Raw genomic sequence first — 18,983 nt, 5'->3', positions numbered from 1 at the left:
AAAATCGATATTGATATGTACTCATTACATGATACCAATATACACCTTAGATATGGTACAGGATTTTTAAAAATCCTGTATAGGTATATGTTTACTGTACCCTCTACCATTAAATAGACAAATTAATTGTTTACTGCTTGAGACAGTGATAACAGTTGAATATGAAATCAACATATATTTTAAGCTGTTAGTGGTCTGTTAGAATTTCGAATTGGATTCTATGATTTAATAATTTTGATATTTATAGTATTGGTCTACATTCATGAGTTGTAATAAGACTATATTTTGGACAATACTAAAAAAAAATCAAAACAATAAAGTAGCACTTATGATTTGTAGCCAATTATATCATTGTTTTAATCTGTGTATTGCAAATACATTTTCATTTTGTGTATCATATCCTGATGAAGTTGCCTCTGTACTGTAGAGGGATGGACATGTTTGCCGGGGCTAGAGTACCAGATTTCTTTGTGATCATGATATCAAGTATCGCAACATTCTGGAACCAGTTGCGAGAATACAAGAATGAGAATCTGAGCACGCTGGCTTGGTGTCTGGATTGCTCAATTCTCAAGCATTGGCGTTCGGCCAGGAGGCTAATAGAAAATAAATAGACCTGAATATAGAATTGTATTTTAATTTAATTTTTAAATTTAGATGTTTAATATTAGTGTACTTTATTCATATATTATTGTAATTTGAACTGGGTGCATACATTTTAATAAAGATATTATTATTAGTAATTTTCAAATGTGTGTGTTTTGCCTATATGGGTAAGGAATTATACAGGCACTCTTTTATCTTCCATTGTGTAACCATTTTTTAAAAATATAGTATAGACATTGCTGTTCCACAATAATTTATTGCTTATTTTGAAAAAAAATTAAAAGAGTTAAAGCATCAAAAATTAAAAGAGAATACCAATATATATCATCTATTGAAGTCAAGCAAAATAAATTTCTCTGTAAATTTGGTGGTTGTTATTCCACAAGATAGCATTTGTCCATTTTATATTATTCTACCAAACAGTGTGTCCACTATTGCACTATAATAAATGTCAACTAATAATGAGTTATATTAATATTATTATAATAATTAGTAAATATGAATGTTGTTCTCACTGATAAGAATTTCTCACAAAACAGTGTCATGAGGTGTAGCATTGAACATGAAAATTTCTCACCTTGTGCCTTAGATGTTAATTAGCTTACACCTAAAAATCCTTTATTGAATCAATTGTTTTGATTAGCCATACCATACAAACAGTTTATTACATATTCTAGTATGAATTTAAGGTCATAAACTAGGAAGTAGGAACTGCTAAAATTTCACTTACCTCTCCATCCCCGATGTTAATTCCTAAGTAAATATCACCAAAAGAACCACCGCCAATTCTTCTGATGATTCTGTATCTCCCCACGGTCACATTTTCGTTCCTTCTCATAAAATTGAAGGACATTTTTAAAGTAAAAAGTAATTAATGGGAATATAAAATCAGACTAAGTAACTACCACATTATAGTTTATACACACGTAGACAGTTTGTAGTAAATAAACAATAATATTTCATTATAACTTACACATAAATACTAATAAAAAAAATTAAATTTTAAAATATGTACATACTACGACTTGAGAACGTGTTTTGACTTTTGGAGGAAACTTGACGTTGACATAAGACATTTGACGAGCCCTCGTTTTATTGACGTAGGAGGGTGAAACTGAAAGTTCTTTGATCACTGATTTCAGCAGAACTAGCAATTCTGTTATATCTTTTCAGAACAGTGTCCAATCACGTCAGTAGCCACAGGCAGGTGCAGGGGCGTCTAAGTAAACGATTTATTATTTATGAACTATACAAATTAGATTTGTAAAAAAAATTTACGAACGATACTCGAGTCGAACCCGCGAAAGAGCCATGAGACGGAACCCGAGAGGTCGCGGGTTCGAGCCCCACGTCTCTCATAAATATTGGTTACAAATATAATTTGTATAATCAATCCCAGAAGCGAGGGCTATCACTTTAAAATAACAAATTGTTCACTTATAAACTGCGTTTTTTAAACCAACTTTCAAAAAGGTGATTCTCAATTCAGTTGGTATATTTTTATGTAGATATTGTTTCATGATTGTACACCGATTACACTGAATTTTATGATCCCATGTACGTAATTCTTCTTTGATGCGGAATAGTTGCCATAAGGTAAAAAAAAATTACATATTTAGTGACTGAGCGTTTGGAGATTAAATAAAACAACTGCTTGAGTAGTATGAAGACTGTGAGGAATATGTGGAAGATATATTTTACTTCAGTTACACGATATATATACAAAACCCTTCTAGTTAACCAATTACAATTGATACTTAAAAAATATTTACAAGTTTAGAAAATACACACCAATACTAAAGCTTACATTTTGACCAATAGTTAAACGTTTCATTCAATAAGAATTGAGAATAATATTATGTGTTCCATCACGCTCTAAAACTAATGCTATCGCAGTAAACCGGCCAGCGAGCGCGCGCTTGGATCCATCTAGATCTTCCATCCTAGATCATCCGATGTCATTGATTAAAATTGAATAAATAGTGAATAGTGATCGACCCCGCGACGCCTTAGTAGAGTACGCTCGGCCTTGCTGTGAGGTTGTGTAACGCGGAGCATATGACTGATCACGTTAGTATATCTGCGGTCTTCGAGAGAACGTGACGATGCTTGTACTTCGATGAGTGACTACTGCTGATCTGAATAAATCTATGACTTGATGTACAGCATTATGAAATGGTTCTTATAAGAGCTAATATTAAGGTATATAAAATAAAATGTTCTTTTAAGAACGAATCTTTCGGCATACGCTTATTACAGTTAATATGCACGATTAATATTTCTACGATCTATAATGCTACGAAGGTATTACAAGTTAGATATTAGACATTTGTATTAATTGATGTTATTGGTTGTAGGTACAGCTACACATACCTATGGCCCAGTAGTTTTCATTTTATGTACCTACATTTCAGTTTGTGCACGGATTTTTTAGGAGTTTTTATTTAGGTTGATTATATATAACTATTAACCCGTGTCCCGGTAAGTGGGTCTTAGGCTGCCTGTCATTCATGACGTCTCACAAGGACGTGAAATTGAGTTTTGTACTGCATTTTTTCGGAGTCGATTACTTTTTTCCGTTTCTTGTGATCTATATTGTTTAAAGCGCGCGGCACCTTTCGTAGACCTACCTATAGCTACTTAAAAAGTTTAGTATGTAATATATTATGACCTCAGAATACACAACAAACTAGAGGCCGTCAACGCGCTTAAATTTGAGGTGGTGTAAACCACGCCGAAACGTCGTGGTTCATTATCTTGTCAATTAATCAATGCGATGCGCGTACTGTTTACATCTAAATGTTTTTGCACAGAAAACTTTTACTCTAACGAGTGTTGTTGTCAGTTTTTATTTAATTATGCCGTCGTGTTTCGTTCCCACTTGCATAAATGCTATCGGACATACGAAGAAGTCGGATGGGATCACGTTTTATCTGTGATTAGCACATTTCCAATCCATTTAATTAAAATATTTATTAATTTAATTTAGGTAACTTAATTGTCAACGAATATTATTATACTTCTTTTTTTTTAATTTATTTAGTGATATTATGCGTCTATTTCGTAAACGTTGTCACCGAATAGCGAATTAGTTTACTCAACTTTTTAAATTATTTAACCAAACTTTCGGATCAAACAAGCTGTCGGATCTTGGTTACAAAGACGATCCAGGTAACTTCTCTCTTCTATCTTCGTTAAGGTTAACGACCACTTGACTCCATTTTATAAAAATCTGCTCATTAAAGCAAAATTGTTAGCAAAGGAGAAGAACTTTCGTTATATATGGGTTAGACATTGTAAGATAATGGCCCGAAAGTCCGATACATCTCCCGTGTTTTTTATCAAAGAAGAAAAGGATTTAGGGAAAATTATTTAATAATAAATATCGTATTTCTTTATAATAACTTTATGTATTTAGTACACACTTATATTTCACTGCAAGATGCTTGAAAAATGCATACAGATCCGATGTCCTTTGTTCTTGTTATCGCAAGACCGGTCGAAGTGATGTGTGCAGACGGATCCGGCACGTAAGTCAATCAAGTAACACGCATTTATCACACCGTTTCGCTGTACACAGCGTTGCTTTATGGCACATTTTTGCGAGCGCTTTGCATAGTTCGGGACTATTATCGCTTGCATCTTACTTAGATAGTGCTGTTCTTTATATTATAATAATTAAATTTGTGCGTACTTTTGAATTACCAATTAACTATCTTTGTATAATAGTAATTAACTTCTACATCTTTGCATTATTCAAATACATTTTTGTTATTTTATATTTTCTCTGATATATTATATGCTTAAATATTTGCATTCATCAATATTTTATCCCATTTTCAAGACGTATTCTGAATATTTACTGTGAATTGTCGTTTGTAAATTTCTTAAAGGACGTGTATTGCTCAATAATACCTTTGCTTACCCCTATTGCTTATTTTATTATCATAATGTTTTTATTGGAAACTGTAGTCACTAATGTTATAAAATGTTCTTTAAAGGGTGTAGGTTTCTTAAGCTTAGATGTAATAATTGTACAAATTATTTAAGTTTTCTTTAGTGTTAATTCCGCCAATATTTGTCTTTAAAACAATTCGACACGTGTTTCGCCTCTACACGAGGCATCCTCAGGATTATGAACAGAAAGTAAATGATATAATACAAACCGACGATTTTGAACGTCTGAACTCGGACCCCACTAAAAACTTTACTTCAGAATTAAAAGAGTCCATTAAAAATTCGTCATTTATTTCTCCAAGTAAATTAAAATACGTAGTTCCCATGAATCCGCGACCTCCCATCTTATACGGTTTACCTAAAATTCACAAAGAAAATAATCCTGTCCGTCCAGTAGTTTCTTATATCGGTGCCCCGACGTACGACCTTGCCAAAAAACTTAACGTAATAATAAAAAACAAATCATTATTCAATCCTCAGTATAGTTTGAAAAATAGTCTAGATTTGATAAATAAAGTAAAAATACCAACCTTCCACCAAATGCCAAATTATTGTCTCTCGATGTAGATAGTTTATTTACCAATGTTCCATATGAACAAACTTTAATTATCCTTGATGATCTCTTTGAAAAACAGAGGATACATCCCGGTGAAAAGGATGACATCATCAATCTTACTAGGTTATGTATGAAACAAAATTATTTTAAATTCAAAAATCAATTCTATCGCCAAAAGGAAGGATTAGCAATGGGATCACCATTAAGTCCAATTATGGCTGAAATATTTATGGATAATTTTGAGTGTAATTACGTGGTGAGAGACCCACATATCCTGTTTTATTACCGATACGTTGACGACATAATAATTTGCTGGACAGGCACCGAACGTCAAATCGATCTATTCATTAATAAAATTAATAAGATCCACCCAAAAATAAAGTTTAAATTGGAATTCGAATCAAACCAATCTCTAAATTTTTTGGATTTAACATTAACAAGAGTAAATAATAAATTAGAATTCAAAATCTATAGAAAGCCGTCATATACAGATATTGCTATTCCCGCGTCATCTTGCCACCCCGTACAACATAAACTAGCGGCCTTCCGCTGCTATGTTCACAGATTAATGTCAGTCCCACTGTCCCGTGACAGCTTCGCGAAAGAACTTAATACAATATACCAAATCGCGGTTTCCAACGGCTATACAAAACAGTTAGTGAACAAATTAATTAAAAATAAACAAAAACGTTTAATTAATTCAGAACTTTATCCCGTCCCACCACAATCAAATACTAAATATGTGGGTAGTTTGACATATATTGGTCCAATATCGGATAAAATATCTAAAATATTTAGGAAAAACAATATTAATGTGTCCTTCCGAACGAATCACAATGTCAGTCGAATATGTAATGGCAAAGATCGATTAAATAATTCCGAAAAATCCGGCGTTTATAAACTAAGTTGTGACACTTGTAACGGGGTATATATAGGTCAAACAGGTCGAAATTTCGAAATTAGATTAAAGGAACATATTGCCGCATTTACGAATAATCATCCCGGAAAATCAAACTTCGCGAAACATTTAATTGATACAGGTCACTCACTCGGAAACAATAATAATTTTAATATTTTGCATACATGTGAAAAGGGATTTCGCTTAAATGTGTTAGAGCAATTAGAAATAATAAAACACAAAAATAACAATATGTTTACATTGTTGAATGAACAAACAAATTTAGTCCCATCACCTTTGTTACGTGTCTCTTCCGGGGGTAATACGTCACAACAGTCGACCAATCACAGCGCGTCATTTCATGGGACGAGGGTATAAAAGAGCGGCTTCCGGCTCATTTGATTCAGTCTCGTGCCAGATTTTGGCGAGACAACACGTCCTGAGGATGCCTCGTGTAGAGGCGAAACACGTGTCGAATTGTTTTAAAGACAAATATTGGCGGAATTAACACTAAAGAAAACTTAAATAATTTGTATAATTATGGATTTCCGCAAAGTAACGCCTAATTCAATAAATTTTCGTAATAATTGTGCTTCAGATTATTAATTTCAAATGGCTATTAATAATTTAAAATTTTATCATCAGAACACAAGGGGGCTTCGAACTAAAACAAGTGCTTTTAAACGGAACCTTCTTTTAAGCGTACTTATTAGGGAAACTTGGTTGTTAGAGAGTATTAGCGATAGCGAATTATTTGATGATCGCTATACAGTATGGAGACGAGACAGAAATTACTCAGCTACTAAGGAATTATACGGAGGAGGTGTTCTAATTGCAGTTCGCTGTGAATTAACAGCTGCCATTCAGCCTGAATGGAATTCATCTGCCGAAGACTTGTGGGTCACGGTGATGATAAAATCTAAGAGTGGTATGTCCAAAATACATTTCTGTGTACTTTATTTATGTGATGAACATCTTGGCTACAATTTTAATTCTCAGCTATCAAATTTTACAGACAAACTATCCTTAGTAGTTGATATCTGTCCTGATGACATTTTTATTATTGCAGGGTCTTCAATATGAAAGACATCCAATGGACTACGTACCATAATGATGATCACCCCGTACCCACAGGTATTAAAGGAGACGCGCAAATATATTCTTTTGATATTTTACTAGAAGCAAGCTTGCGGCAATTCAATTGTCCTTATAATATCAACAACCGAGTACTAGATTGGATTCTAAGTAATAATACCTTATCCGTTAAAACCTGTCTAGACCCCTTAGTACCGGAAGATGCTCATTACAAATCTCTCTTTACATCATTAACTCCTAGTGAAACTGATTTACTTAAGGTTAGCCCTAGGTTTAAATATCTGTACCGATCAGGTGATTATCTAAATATCAATTCGTCACTTAGAGAGATCGATTGGGATATATGTCTAAATTGTGGGACCTTGGATGAAGCTGTGGACTGTTTCTATAATCACTTATATAACTTAATTAATAGCTATATACCGAAAAAAATATTAATGCGACACTTTTCCACCGTGGTACACTATACCTTTGAAAAAAATACTTAAAGAAAAATTTAAATATATAAATAAATATTACACATATGGCAATACCGATGATTATATGTTTCCTTTTTATCCTTCGGAAAAGAGCTAAGGAATTGGAGGATGAATGTCATAGGAATTACATTAAAACCATGGAAACTCCTATTGCTGCAAATCCTAAACTATTTTGGTCCTACGTAAAATCAAATAAAAAAGGCTCCAATTCCCTACCATCCACATTAACAATAGAGGGTCATGTAGCTGATACAGGTGTTAAAATATGTAATCTCTTTTCTCAATACTTTCAGTCTAATTTCCTCATTCCCACGTCACAGCCTTATCAAAGCTCACATACAGTTAATCATTGTCCTTCTGTTTATAGCAGCACTATCAGCACCGTATATATTGATGATTCTACAGTTAGGAAATACCTTAAGTCAGTTGATCTTACAAAAGGATCGGGACCAGATCATATCGACCCATTATTTATATCCTCTTGTTCCAATAGCCTTGTTAAACCATGGACAATACTCTTTATCAGATCAATTAATGAAGGTATAGTACCTAAAATTTGGAAATCCGCTTTCGTTACTTCTGTATACAAAAATGGAAATAAAAATGACATTAAAAATTACAGGCTTATCTCCAAGCTATGTATATTTGCCAAAATCTTTGAACGTTTTATTCACACTCAGGTTTACAGCTCTCTAAAATCTACGTTCATACCTGAACAACATGGTTTCATGCAGAATCGGTCGACCACCACTAATCTGTTATCATTTATTGATTACACAACTGCAGGTATGGACGGAGGTGGACAAGTAGATGCTGTTTTCACCGATTTTAGTAAAGCATTTGACCGAATTGATCTCTGCATACTATTACAGAAACTTCAATTTGCTGGAATACATGGAAATCTATTTAGATGGTTCACCTATTACATTGAAAATAGGTCTCAACAAGTTGTTGTAAAAGGCTATGCCTCTTCTTGGATTACTGTTCTGGAGTGCCACAAGGCTCATTACTAGGCCCTCTATTATTGTATATATTTATTAATGATGTAGGCGGTTGCTTTGAAACATCAAATTTTTTACTGTATGCTGATGATATGAAAATATTCTCAAATATCACCAGAGATTCAGATTCTCAGCTTCTTCAAGCAGATCTAGAAAGATTTGAGGCATACTGTCTTCTTAATAAACTAGACCTAAACGCGTTAAAATGTCATTCCATTACTTTTTCTCGTAAGTATAATATAATAGAATACAAATATAAAATAAAGGGCGTTGTTCTTAATTCTGTTAATGAAATTAGAGACCTCGGTTGTTACACATGACAGTAAACTTACATATGAAAAACACATCGATACTATAGTTAAAAAGGCCAAGAAATCTTTTGGTTTCATCAAACGGATATGTTCTCAATTTTCTAGCATAAAACGCATTAAAATACTATACTGTAAATATGTTCGAAGCACCCTTGAATATTGTTCTCAGGTTTGGAACCCTCAATATGAAGTTCACATTAATAGACTTGAAAAAATTCTAACAAGTTTTTTAAGATATTTACAATATAAGTGTAATACATATGATGCAGATTATATAATAAGATGTAAAAGGCATCACATACTTCCATTACAAATAAGACGTCAAATAGCTGATACTGTTTTTTACTCTAAGTTACTTCACTCTAAGATAGACTCTTCTAAATTAACATCACAAATTGGTATCAAAGCGCCCAATAACTACACCAGGATAAAATGTACTATATACGTTCCTCATTGCAGTACTAATTACAGGCAACATACATATTTTATAAGGTGTCCACAAGGAATAAATAAATATCAGTACACTTGCCAGATTTTGATATATTCAATACGTCACCAAACGCGTTAAGAGGTACATTGACGAGGCGTTGGATGAGTGTGTGTTCTCTTGATTGCTAAATACCTGAATACTATAATATCTTACTTTTATCTATATATTATTTTTTGATATTTTTTTTGTATTTTTTTTAATTATTTGTAACACGCTTATAGTCTCTTATATGCGAAAACTGTAAATGGTTAATAGATGTATATTTTTTGTCACCTATTTATGTCATGTAATACTGTTTGTTTTCCTAATAAAATAAATAAATAAAATAAAATAAACTTATTGAAAAAATTCAATTTTTTAATAAGTATTGCTGTGTGAAAATAATTAGGTATGTGAATGTAATTAATAATTTCGGTATATACTGAAGCATAATAATAATCATAATAATAGCATGTCGCTTTTTCTTTCTCCACTGCCAAATTAAAAGAAATAACCCCTAGTAAGTATATTATTTTCATAATATAGTATGGTATAGATATTACTCCTAAATATAAAAGCTAAAATATCCTTAAATAAGTTATCTTTCTTTTACAATATCAACATCCAGTTTATTTATTATTCATAAAATGCGCCTTATCAAGCAATGATTATTTTTTTACCAATTATTTTTTTTAGTTTATTAATTAAATACAAATTTAACTTTTGAGGTTTCAAAGCAATAAAACCACTGCGGTGTGTACTATTGCTAAATTCGTCTACCTACAGAGCTACAATCGTCTGTGACAGATCAGTTTACGTCGCAATAAATTATTTTAAAATGCTGCCGTGTATTCAGAAATTGTGTAAAATCAATGATAGGATACAATAAAAATGTCAAGGAATTACCTTTCACAGATAGAATAGTTTTTATTACACTATTTTATGGTCTTTTCATAATACAAATTCGATTTGATTTTGGGACACAAAACCTCCGCTACGCGTGATAGTAACATCCGGTGTGACCGGAATAAACGGGGACCCGAAAAATAGGGTAATCCATTTAATGGTGTTCTAAGTACATAAATCATTATGTGTTTCAAGATGCAATGATTTATGATAACAGGTCTCTCTTTACCAACATTTTTTTAAAGTAGTGTGGAACACTACTTCTATACGAGTATCGTTTTCATCTTTGATCTGGAACATCCCATTATTAGTTCTAAACATTAAATGGCATGCAACGCAGAGCTACCCGAATTGTCGGGGAGCCAGTACTCTGTCAAAATTTCCATCACTTGTGTATTTACTTAACAACCAAATCACTATAAAGCACATAGTTATTCTCTAAAAATCTACTTATTTGATACCACGTCAGTGACAAACAAACGAATTTAGAAATGTTACGTAAAATATGTACGTCATGTTTGTATCAGTTGAAACAAAGATTCTACAAACAAGACATGGGCACAGGAATAAAACCCCCTATCCTTACTTTCAAGGTGTGACTGTTTTTTTTTTGTAATTTATTTATTTTCTCATACTATGCCTGCGATATTTATATTAGAAAACAATCTAACTAACAGAAATTAAAAAATCGGAGTTAAAAGTAATGTGGCTATATAATACTATGACTATTAACGGGACATAATTTTTGTTAGCTGGTATCCCCCGTAACTGCACACACACTAGCATAAAGGTGCTTCACTTGTTAATATCACGGCGCGGAGTCCTTATTTTTTTACTCGTCCGTGACCAAAACTAAATAAGTAGTAAAAATTAAAAAAAAACCGACTAGAAAAACTAAAAATGCGCAAAGGAATAAATATTTCTTAGATCATTTATTCGTCTAGAATCTAGATAGATTATGGCAGCTGTGAAAACGTCGAAAAAAAATAGACTTTAGAACTAACCTCTATTTTGAGCAATTCACGCACACTAACACAAAGTGTCATACAAATCGCGAGTGTAAGACTAGAAAAACTAAAAATGCGCAAAGGAATAAATATTTCTTAGATCATTTATTCATCTAGAATCTAGATAGACTATGGCAGCTGTGAAAACGTCGAAAAAAATAGACTTTAGAACTAACCTCTATTTTGAGCAATTCACGCACACTAACACAAAGTGTCATACAAATCGCGAGTGTAAGACATAGCTTGTCACGCGCCGTTTTCAATAACCTACCTACCCTTAGTTTAACTTACGGATACATGACAAGATCTTATGTATCCATAGTTATGTCCAATATAGTCCAATGCTATGTGTCAATAGGATATTGAAGTGTAAGTTAGCATAAAAGGAACTTCATAACTACATCATTATATGTCGGTGGAAATAACTACCTATCCATATATCTCCACAAATATGCACTCACAGTTGGGGTTGTGTATAAGCCTGGACACACAAATTTTAATGACTTTCTTTGTAACTATCAGGAACAACTTCTTAAACAAAAGAGAACTATCATCTTTGGAGACACAAACATCGACTTGTTAAGCTCTGGCAGTACAACTAGACGTTACAGTACCATGCTTATGGAATCCGGCTATAAACTGATTAACAAAATTGATCCAAAATACTGTACACGTGAGATAGAAACCACTAGAACAATCATAGACCACATTTCTACAAATCTAAAGAAAGACAATTTTCATACAGCTATCATTGAGTCATCCTTATCAGACCATAAGAATATCTATACAGAACTAAAAAGAATACGACCACCAAAGAAACAAATAGTTCAATACGAGTCTATAGATTTTGCGAAATTATATAAAACGGTTGAATCGACAATTTTAGAAGTCAATACTCCTGATTACTCACTATTTGATGAGTACATTAAAAAGATGATCTCCGAAAATAAAATATACAAATACAAAACACTTAATCAGCCACAAAATGAATGGATCAACAGACAGATATTAGCAGGAATTAATGAAAGAAATCAATTATGGTGTAGACTAAAACAACACCCTAACAATAGTCAACTAAAAAAAGATTTTAAAACAAAAAGAGACAACCTAGCACAATTAATAAGGAAGACAAAAGAAAAATATTACTACGGAGAATTCTCAAAATTCACAAAAACCCGAAAAAAATGTGGAAATTAATCAATACCCTTTCTAATAACAAAACTGTTAATAGTTGTGCTCCTCCAAACCTAACCTCTGAAAACGGCACTGTTACTACGGACCCAATAGGTATGCGAAATTTTTAACAATTTCTTTGCAAATATAGGGACAAATTTGGCCAACAAAATACCCAAACAGTTTCATAATAGTAACACATACACACTACCCATAGTTAACCACAACACCAAACATCATAATTTGTCTCAATTTACTCCGTGTACTATAAATGAGGTTTCCAAAATTATAGACAACTTAGATCCCAACACGAGTACAGGACTGGATGGTATAAGTACCAAAGCCATAAAATGTATCAAAAATCTTATAATAAATAAATTAACAAAATGTCTAAATCAACTTTTGGCTGAAGGTATCTTTCCGGACAGTCTAAAAGTTGCTAGAGTTACCCCACTGTACAAAGCAGGCAATAAATCTAACCCTGGGAACTACCGACCAGTTTCAGTTCTACCGACATTCTCAAAAAATTTTGAAAAAATCATATATAACAGATTAGAGAAATACCTAACTGAGATAAACTTTATATATGATAAACAGTACGGTTTCCGGCCAAAATCAAATACAGTTGGTGCCACCATTGATCTAGTAACCACAATAAAAACCAAAATAGATCAGAGGGAAGTGGCAATAGGAGTCTTTATTGATCTCAAAAAGGCTTTTGACACCGTCAGCCACACCCTGCTCCTAGAAAAACTGCAACACATCGGTATAATAGAAACCGCACACAAAATCCTAGAGTCATACTTAAAAAGTCGGTACCAGATTGTAAAAATTGGAGCTCATCAAAGCAAATCCAAGCTGCTGACATGCGGGGTTCCTCAGGGATCCCTTCTAGCACCTATATTATTCCTGGTGTACGTAAATAACATACATCAAGCAGGTTTGCAGGGTCATCTTACCCTTTATGCAGACAATACATGTCTATTTTACTTCGGCAAAAACTTAGAAGAACTAATGGGAAATGCACAAGATGATTTAAATATACTGCAAAAGTGGTTTCAATGTAACCTTTTAACTATCAATGCCTCCAAAACATCATATATGATATTTAGTGCTAAAAATAAAAAACTACCTAACATTCCTAATCTTACCATCAACGGAGAAGTATTGAAATGAAATGAAATGAAATGAAATGATTTATTTGTATGAATCGTGGTAACATAGTTGTTAACAATTAATTGGTGTACAGCACAATTCGCCAATATATCGGCATACAAATATTTGATTGTCAATATTGGAATATCATATTTAATTTATACTTATACGTTCTTAATACACATTACATAGCTTTAATTCAATGAGATAATATAAAATAAACATTAGTTTGTAGGTACCTCTCAAAAATTACATTTGAATACTATTATTTTTGGCTAAAGAATTCTTTTAAACTATAAAAGCATTTATCTTTTAGCCATAATTTTAATTTTTTATGCATTAATGTTTTAGGCATCTCTCTAATATTCTTTGGAAGGTGGTTAAATACCCTAATACACATAACATTTGCGTTATTTTGATGAAGCGCTGTTCTACAGTATGGCATCAGAAGGCGAGTTGGATCTCTTAATCCTAATATGGAATAGTCCTTTGCTGGTTTAAAAAGTTCACCATGTTTTTTAATGAACATACAAATTTCTAATATATATAGACCAGTAAGCGTTAACAGACGGTGCTTTTTGAATAATGGTCTACACGATTCTAGAGGACTGACATTGCATAAAGCTCTTATACATTTTTTTTGTGCCAGAAAAACATTTGAAATATTAGTGGAGTTTCCCCATAGTATTAACCCGTACCGTAAAACTGACGCAATATAACCGTGGTATGCAGTAAGTGCAGCATTAAAGGATACAGTTTGTCTGAGCCTTCTTAAAGCGAAAACGAACTTATTTATTTTGCCTGCCACTGTATCACATTGAGCTTTCCAGTTACAATTGCAATCTAATATAATGCCTAAAAATTTTATTGTGTTTGTTTCTTTAATCGTTAGGTCACTGTGTGTTATATTTAGAGATTTATGTATTGTTTTATAATTAGAAAATTGTATATATTTAGTTTTTGTCATATTAGCGAATAAATTATTGTCATTAAACCATGTCAATATAGTTTCTAAATTTTTATTAATAGTCATATTATAATTATTTATCGCTTTATGCTCGTCAGGAATAATTATGGATATGTCATCTGCAAATAATACACAGTTATAGTCAACCACATCGGGTAAATCATTCAAATAAATTAAAAACAGTAAGGGTCCCATAAGACTTCCTTGAGGAACTCCAAATTTACTAATTAAATAGGGTGACTTGTATGTAGTCATCTCCAGTTTCTCATTTATGTTATTTATTTCTACAATTTGTTGTCTATCGGCTAAATAACTTTCAATCCATTTTAGAGCAGGGCCTCTTATACCATATTTTTCACATTTATATATTAAGATATGATGATCAACAAAATCAAATGCTTTTGACATATCAAAAAAGGTTGATATTACAGGTACTTTCTTGTTAATACATGTAGTTATTTCTTCTATTAAGTAATAAGCAGCCAAAGTAGTTGATTTGTTGGCTTGAAATCCAGTTTGTTCTTTTTTTATAATATTATGTTTATTTAGAAAATGCATTATTCTTACATACATTGCTTTTTCCATTATCTTTGAGAAAATAGATATAAGAGTAATTGGCCGATAATTATTGATATCGGTTTTAGTACCCTTTTTGAGTAAAGGCTTAATAACAGATAACTTTAAGCTTTCTGGAAAGACACCCTGTGAAAAGGATATATTAATTAAGTAAGTCAAAATATGAGAGATATTGTGCTTGCAGTGTTTGAGTATATGTGTAGATATGGAATCATAACCTGTTGCCTTTGTATTTTTAAGAGAATCTATTATCTTTATTACTTCGTTTTCGGAACATGGAGAGAGAAATATACTGTTATTGATTGCATTTATTTTGTATTTATATTGATTATTCCAATTATGATTACAATTTTTAGTCAAATCAATAAAGGAATTATTAAATGTTTTTGCAATGTCTGATGGATTTGTTATATCAACGTCGTTATAATGAATTAGGTCAATACAATTTTTAGCTATCATATTATTATGACTACCTTTTTTCTTTATTATATCCCATGTAGCTTTAGTTTTATTTTTTGAGTTTTGTATATATTGATTATTTAGGTGTCTCTTAGAGCAGTCAATACAAGACCGTAATATTTTGCTATATTTTTTTAACTTTATCTTACTTTCATGAGACTTTGATTTGTAGTGATTAAATCTCAACTGTCTTTTCTTAATACAAGCTAACTTAATACCTTTTGATATCCATTTATTATTTCCAACATAATTGGACATTTTCTTATTATATATGGGAAAGCAAAGATCGTATAACAGGCAGAAAAAATCATGAAAATTTTTGAAGGCTGTATTGGCATTTGACTCATTTAATACATCGATCCAATTTAGAGATTGTAAGTACATATTAAATTTATGTATATTCTCTTGACAATAATCCCTAATATTTTATAGACCAATTTTTTGGTTTATTTATATTTTTATTTTCGGTAAACTTACTAGTTGGCATGATTCATGATCCGATAGAAAAAGTTTAATTACTTTGCCTTCCGCTGTAGGAATATTTGTCGCTATTATATCTAGGCATGCTTGTTGTCGAGTTGGTTCCGTTATATTTATATTAATATTGAAATTACTTAATAGATTTTGAAATAATTTTGATATCTGATTTTCTTTTAATATATCAATGTTAAAGTCTCCGGCTAATATAATCTTTTTATTATTATTGATGGTTAATTTATGGAGAAGTAGTTCTAATTTTTCAAAAAATAAAGTAATATTTGAGTTTGGTGTCCTGTATATACAAACAATGTAGCAATTTATCGCTCTTACTTCAACAGCACAACATTCAAATATTTTTTCGGTTGAGTATTCAGTACACTGATCGAGAATCTTATAATCTAGAGATTTCTCCAATAAAATACAACTACCTCCTCGTCTTTCATTCAATCTACAAAACGTCGAAACGACATCATAATTTTGCAGTATGAGATTAGATTCTTCTCCCCTTTTTATAAAAGTTTCAGTAAGACAAATGATACTTATATCTACTTCTATTTCAGACAACGCTAGCTCAATCCATTCTAGCTTATTTAAAACACCAGCAATGTTTTGGTGCAAGAGATACATTTCCTTACATGGTTTATGGTTGAAAAAAATTAGCTTGTGTATTATTTTCTAGATTAATTGTTTGAGTCGCTTTATTACAATAGTTTTTAAATGACAATATCGTTTTATCATCTTGTGTAGACATTTCTTTTTGGTTTCTCACGCTTCTATTTTTGTATTCTAGTTTATTTAACCAATCCTTGCATACCAAAAATTCCTGTTTATAATGCTGACTTTCTAATTCGTTGTTGATGTTGTTGCAAACTTTATTAATATAATTATTTTTAGCATTATAGTATCCAGTATAATTTACATTTGAATTCAAATATTTACAATTTGGATATTGTTGACATATTTGTTTTAAATAGTTATTAATAAGAATTTCGTTAAGATGAGGATTTTTCACAATATTCAATATTATAATATCAGTACCTTTTAGGTAGCGTAGGAGGGCAGCAGTCTCAGACATAAATACGAACGGATTTCTATCGTGTTCGCCTAAACTAAGAATGAATTGGTCCGTTTGGCAAGTTTTTATTTTGAAACACGATTCGATTATATTTTCTGTACTGGCTGAAGGTTTTGTTTCTGCTGAGATTTCATATTTTGAAGTCAAATTAAACGTGGAGAGTCGAAAAGCCATACCCACACATTGTTTACCTCCAAAGATAAATAAACGTTTTTTCTTTTTGGGTTTATTTTCCTCATGTTGCATGGATGTCGACACACTTTTTTTAGGCTTGAGATGATTATCATAGGGATTTACAATATCAAAATCAATCCTACGTTTAGCTTTTAAAGTTCTAACTGATGAGAACTTTTTGAATTTCTTATTAGTGCTATTTTGGTCGGTGTATATATTCAAAGTAGTTAATTTTCTTTCCAGTTCACTAATTGTCTTCTTTAAGAAATTGTTTTCTAAAATTAATTCTTCTATTTCTCTATTTGCCTTGTCTAATAAACATTGCAACGTGAGAATTTTTTCTTTGAAATCATCTAATTCGCAATATATTGTAGACAGGTCCGGTAAGCTTTTAATGTCTTCACTAGTGCTAGGTGATGTTTCTAAGTAAAGGTCATCCATACTCTGATTCTGTTTCCGTTTGCGTAAAGTGATGTATTCTTTTTCCATAATTACTGTTTATCCAATTTAGAACTACCTTCATGAATTCACTTTATTTATTATCACAAAACCAAAGCTAAATTTAGTTAAGTATTAAACCTCGTGAGTGTTAGTTTCGTGCTAAAGTGGTTTATGCAAAACACATATCGGTGATAATTCGTTCAAATACAAGTATAAATAATATTGCAAAAGACTTTTGAAGAAAAATACCTTGGATTGACACTCAATAAACACTTAACATGGAAATCACACCTAATAAATATAAAAAACAAACTTTCATCTCTAGTAGGCTCTCTACACAAAATAGTTCTGTGTATCCCAAAACAAGCTCGACTATTGATATATAATGCCCTAGTTAAGCCACACTTACTCTACCTCATTGAAATATGGGGTAATGCAGGTAAGACTAATATAAAACCAATCCAAACGCTACAAAACCGAATAATAAAAATTTTACATAATACTACTTAACTCCTACAGAAACTATTTACAAAGAAACGAAACTATTGAACATTATTCAACTTTACAACTACTACACATGCATACTTACATATAAGATAACTCATAGACTCATTCACTCCAATACAACATTCACAACAAAACACAATACCAACAAATATGGTTTACGTCACGCCAGACACCTTGAATTACCTAGTATTAGAACCAACTATGGTAAAAATAATATAACATTTGCAGGAGCACAGCTATACAATAAGCTTCCGAAAACTGTAAGAGAAGCGACTTCGCTCAACATCTTCAAAAAAAGGCTGCTATATCATTTACAAAGCAATGAATAAAAACATCTTATCATAATAACAATAAACTATATCTTGTAACTTGGACCACCGCCTTAAAAAACCGGAAAGCAGCAATGAGCAAAATCGCCTCTCACTCACTGATTTTATGTTCTCATGTAAGTGACGACAGTCTTAATGAGAAATTAAAGTTCTTTAAACCGAGATTTTTCTACGTCTAGTAAGTTAAACTAAGGATAGATAGGTTATTGAAAACGGCCGTTAACTAGTAGAGATTCTATCTAGACGTATAAATTATCTAAGAAATATTTAATCACCATTGTTGAAGCGTTTCTTTGAATAAAAGAAAATATTGTTTAGTTGTAGTTCTCATGATCGCTGATGGTGTGTTGAAGCTCGGTACA

At 31.8% G+C, this 18,983-nt stretch overlaps 1 protein-coding gene across 1 annotated transcript in view; it reads right to left on the bottom strand.

Annotated features, from left to right (window-relative positions):
* LOC126977280 (casein kinase I-like) overlaps positions 1-1,640 on the bottom strand; it is a 34,573-nt gene extending 32,933 nt beyond the window's left edge. Inside the window, exon 1 of the mRNA XM_050826039.1 lies at positions 1,337-1,640. Coding sequence (XP_050681996.1) covers positions 1,337-1,459 — 123 coding nt within the window. The 5' untranslated portion in view covers positions 1,460-1,640. The remainder of the gene's footprint in view (positions 1-1,336) is intronic.
* Positions 1,641-18,983: the final 17,343 nt, after the last annotated feature.

This window comes from Leptidea sinapis, chromosome 44 (genome assembly GCF_905404315.1).
Source record: "Leptidea sinapis chromosome 44, ilLepSina1.1, whole genome shotgun sequence".
Taxonomy (NCBI): Eukaryota; Metazoa; Arthropoda; class Insecta; order Lepidoptera; family Pieridae; genus Leptidea; species Leptidea sinapis.
Note: the sequence above shows the minus strand (reverse complement) of the source record. Positions and strands in the feature narration are given on the sequence as shown.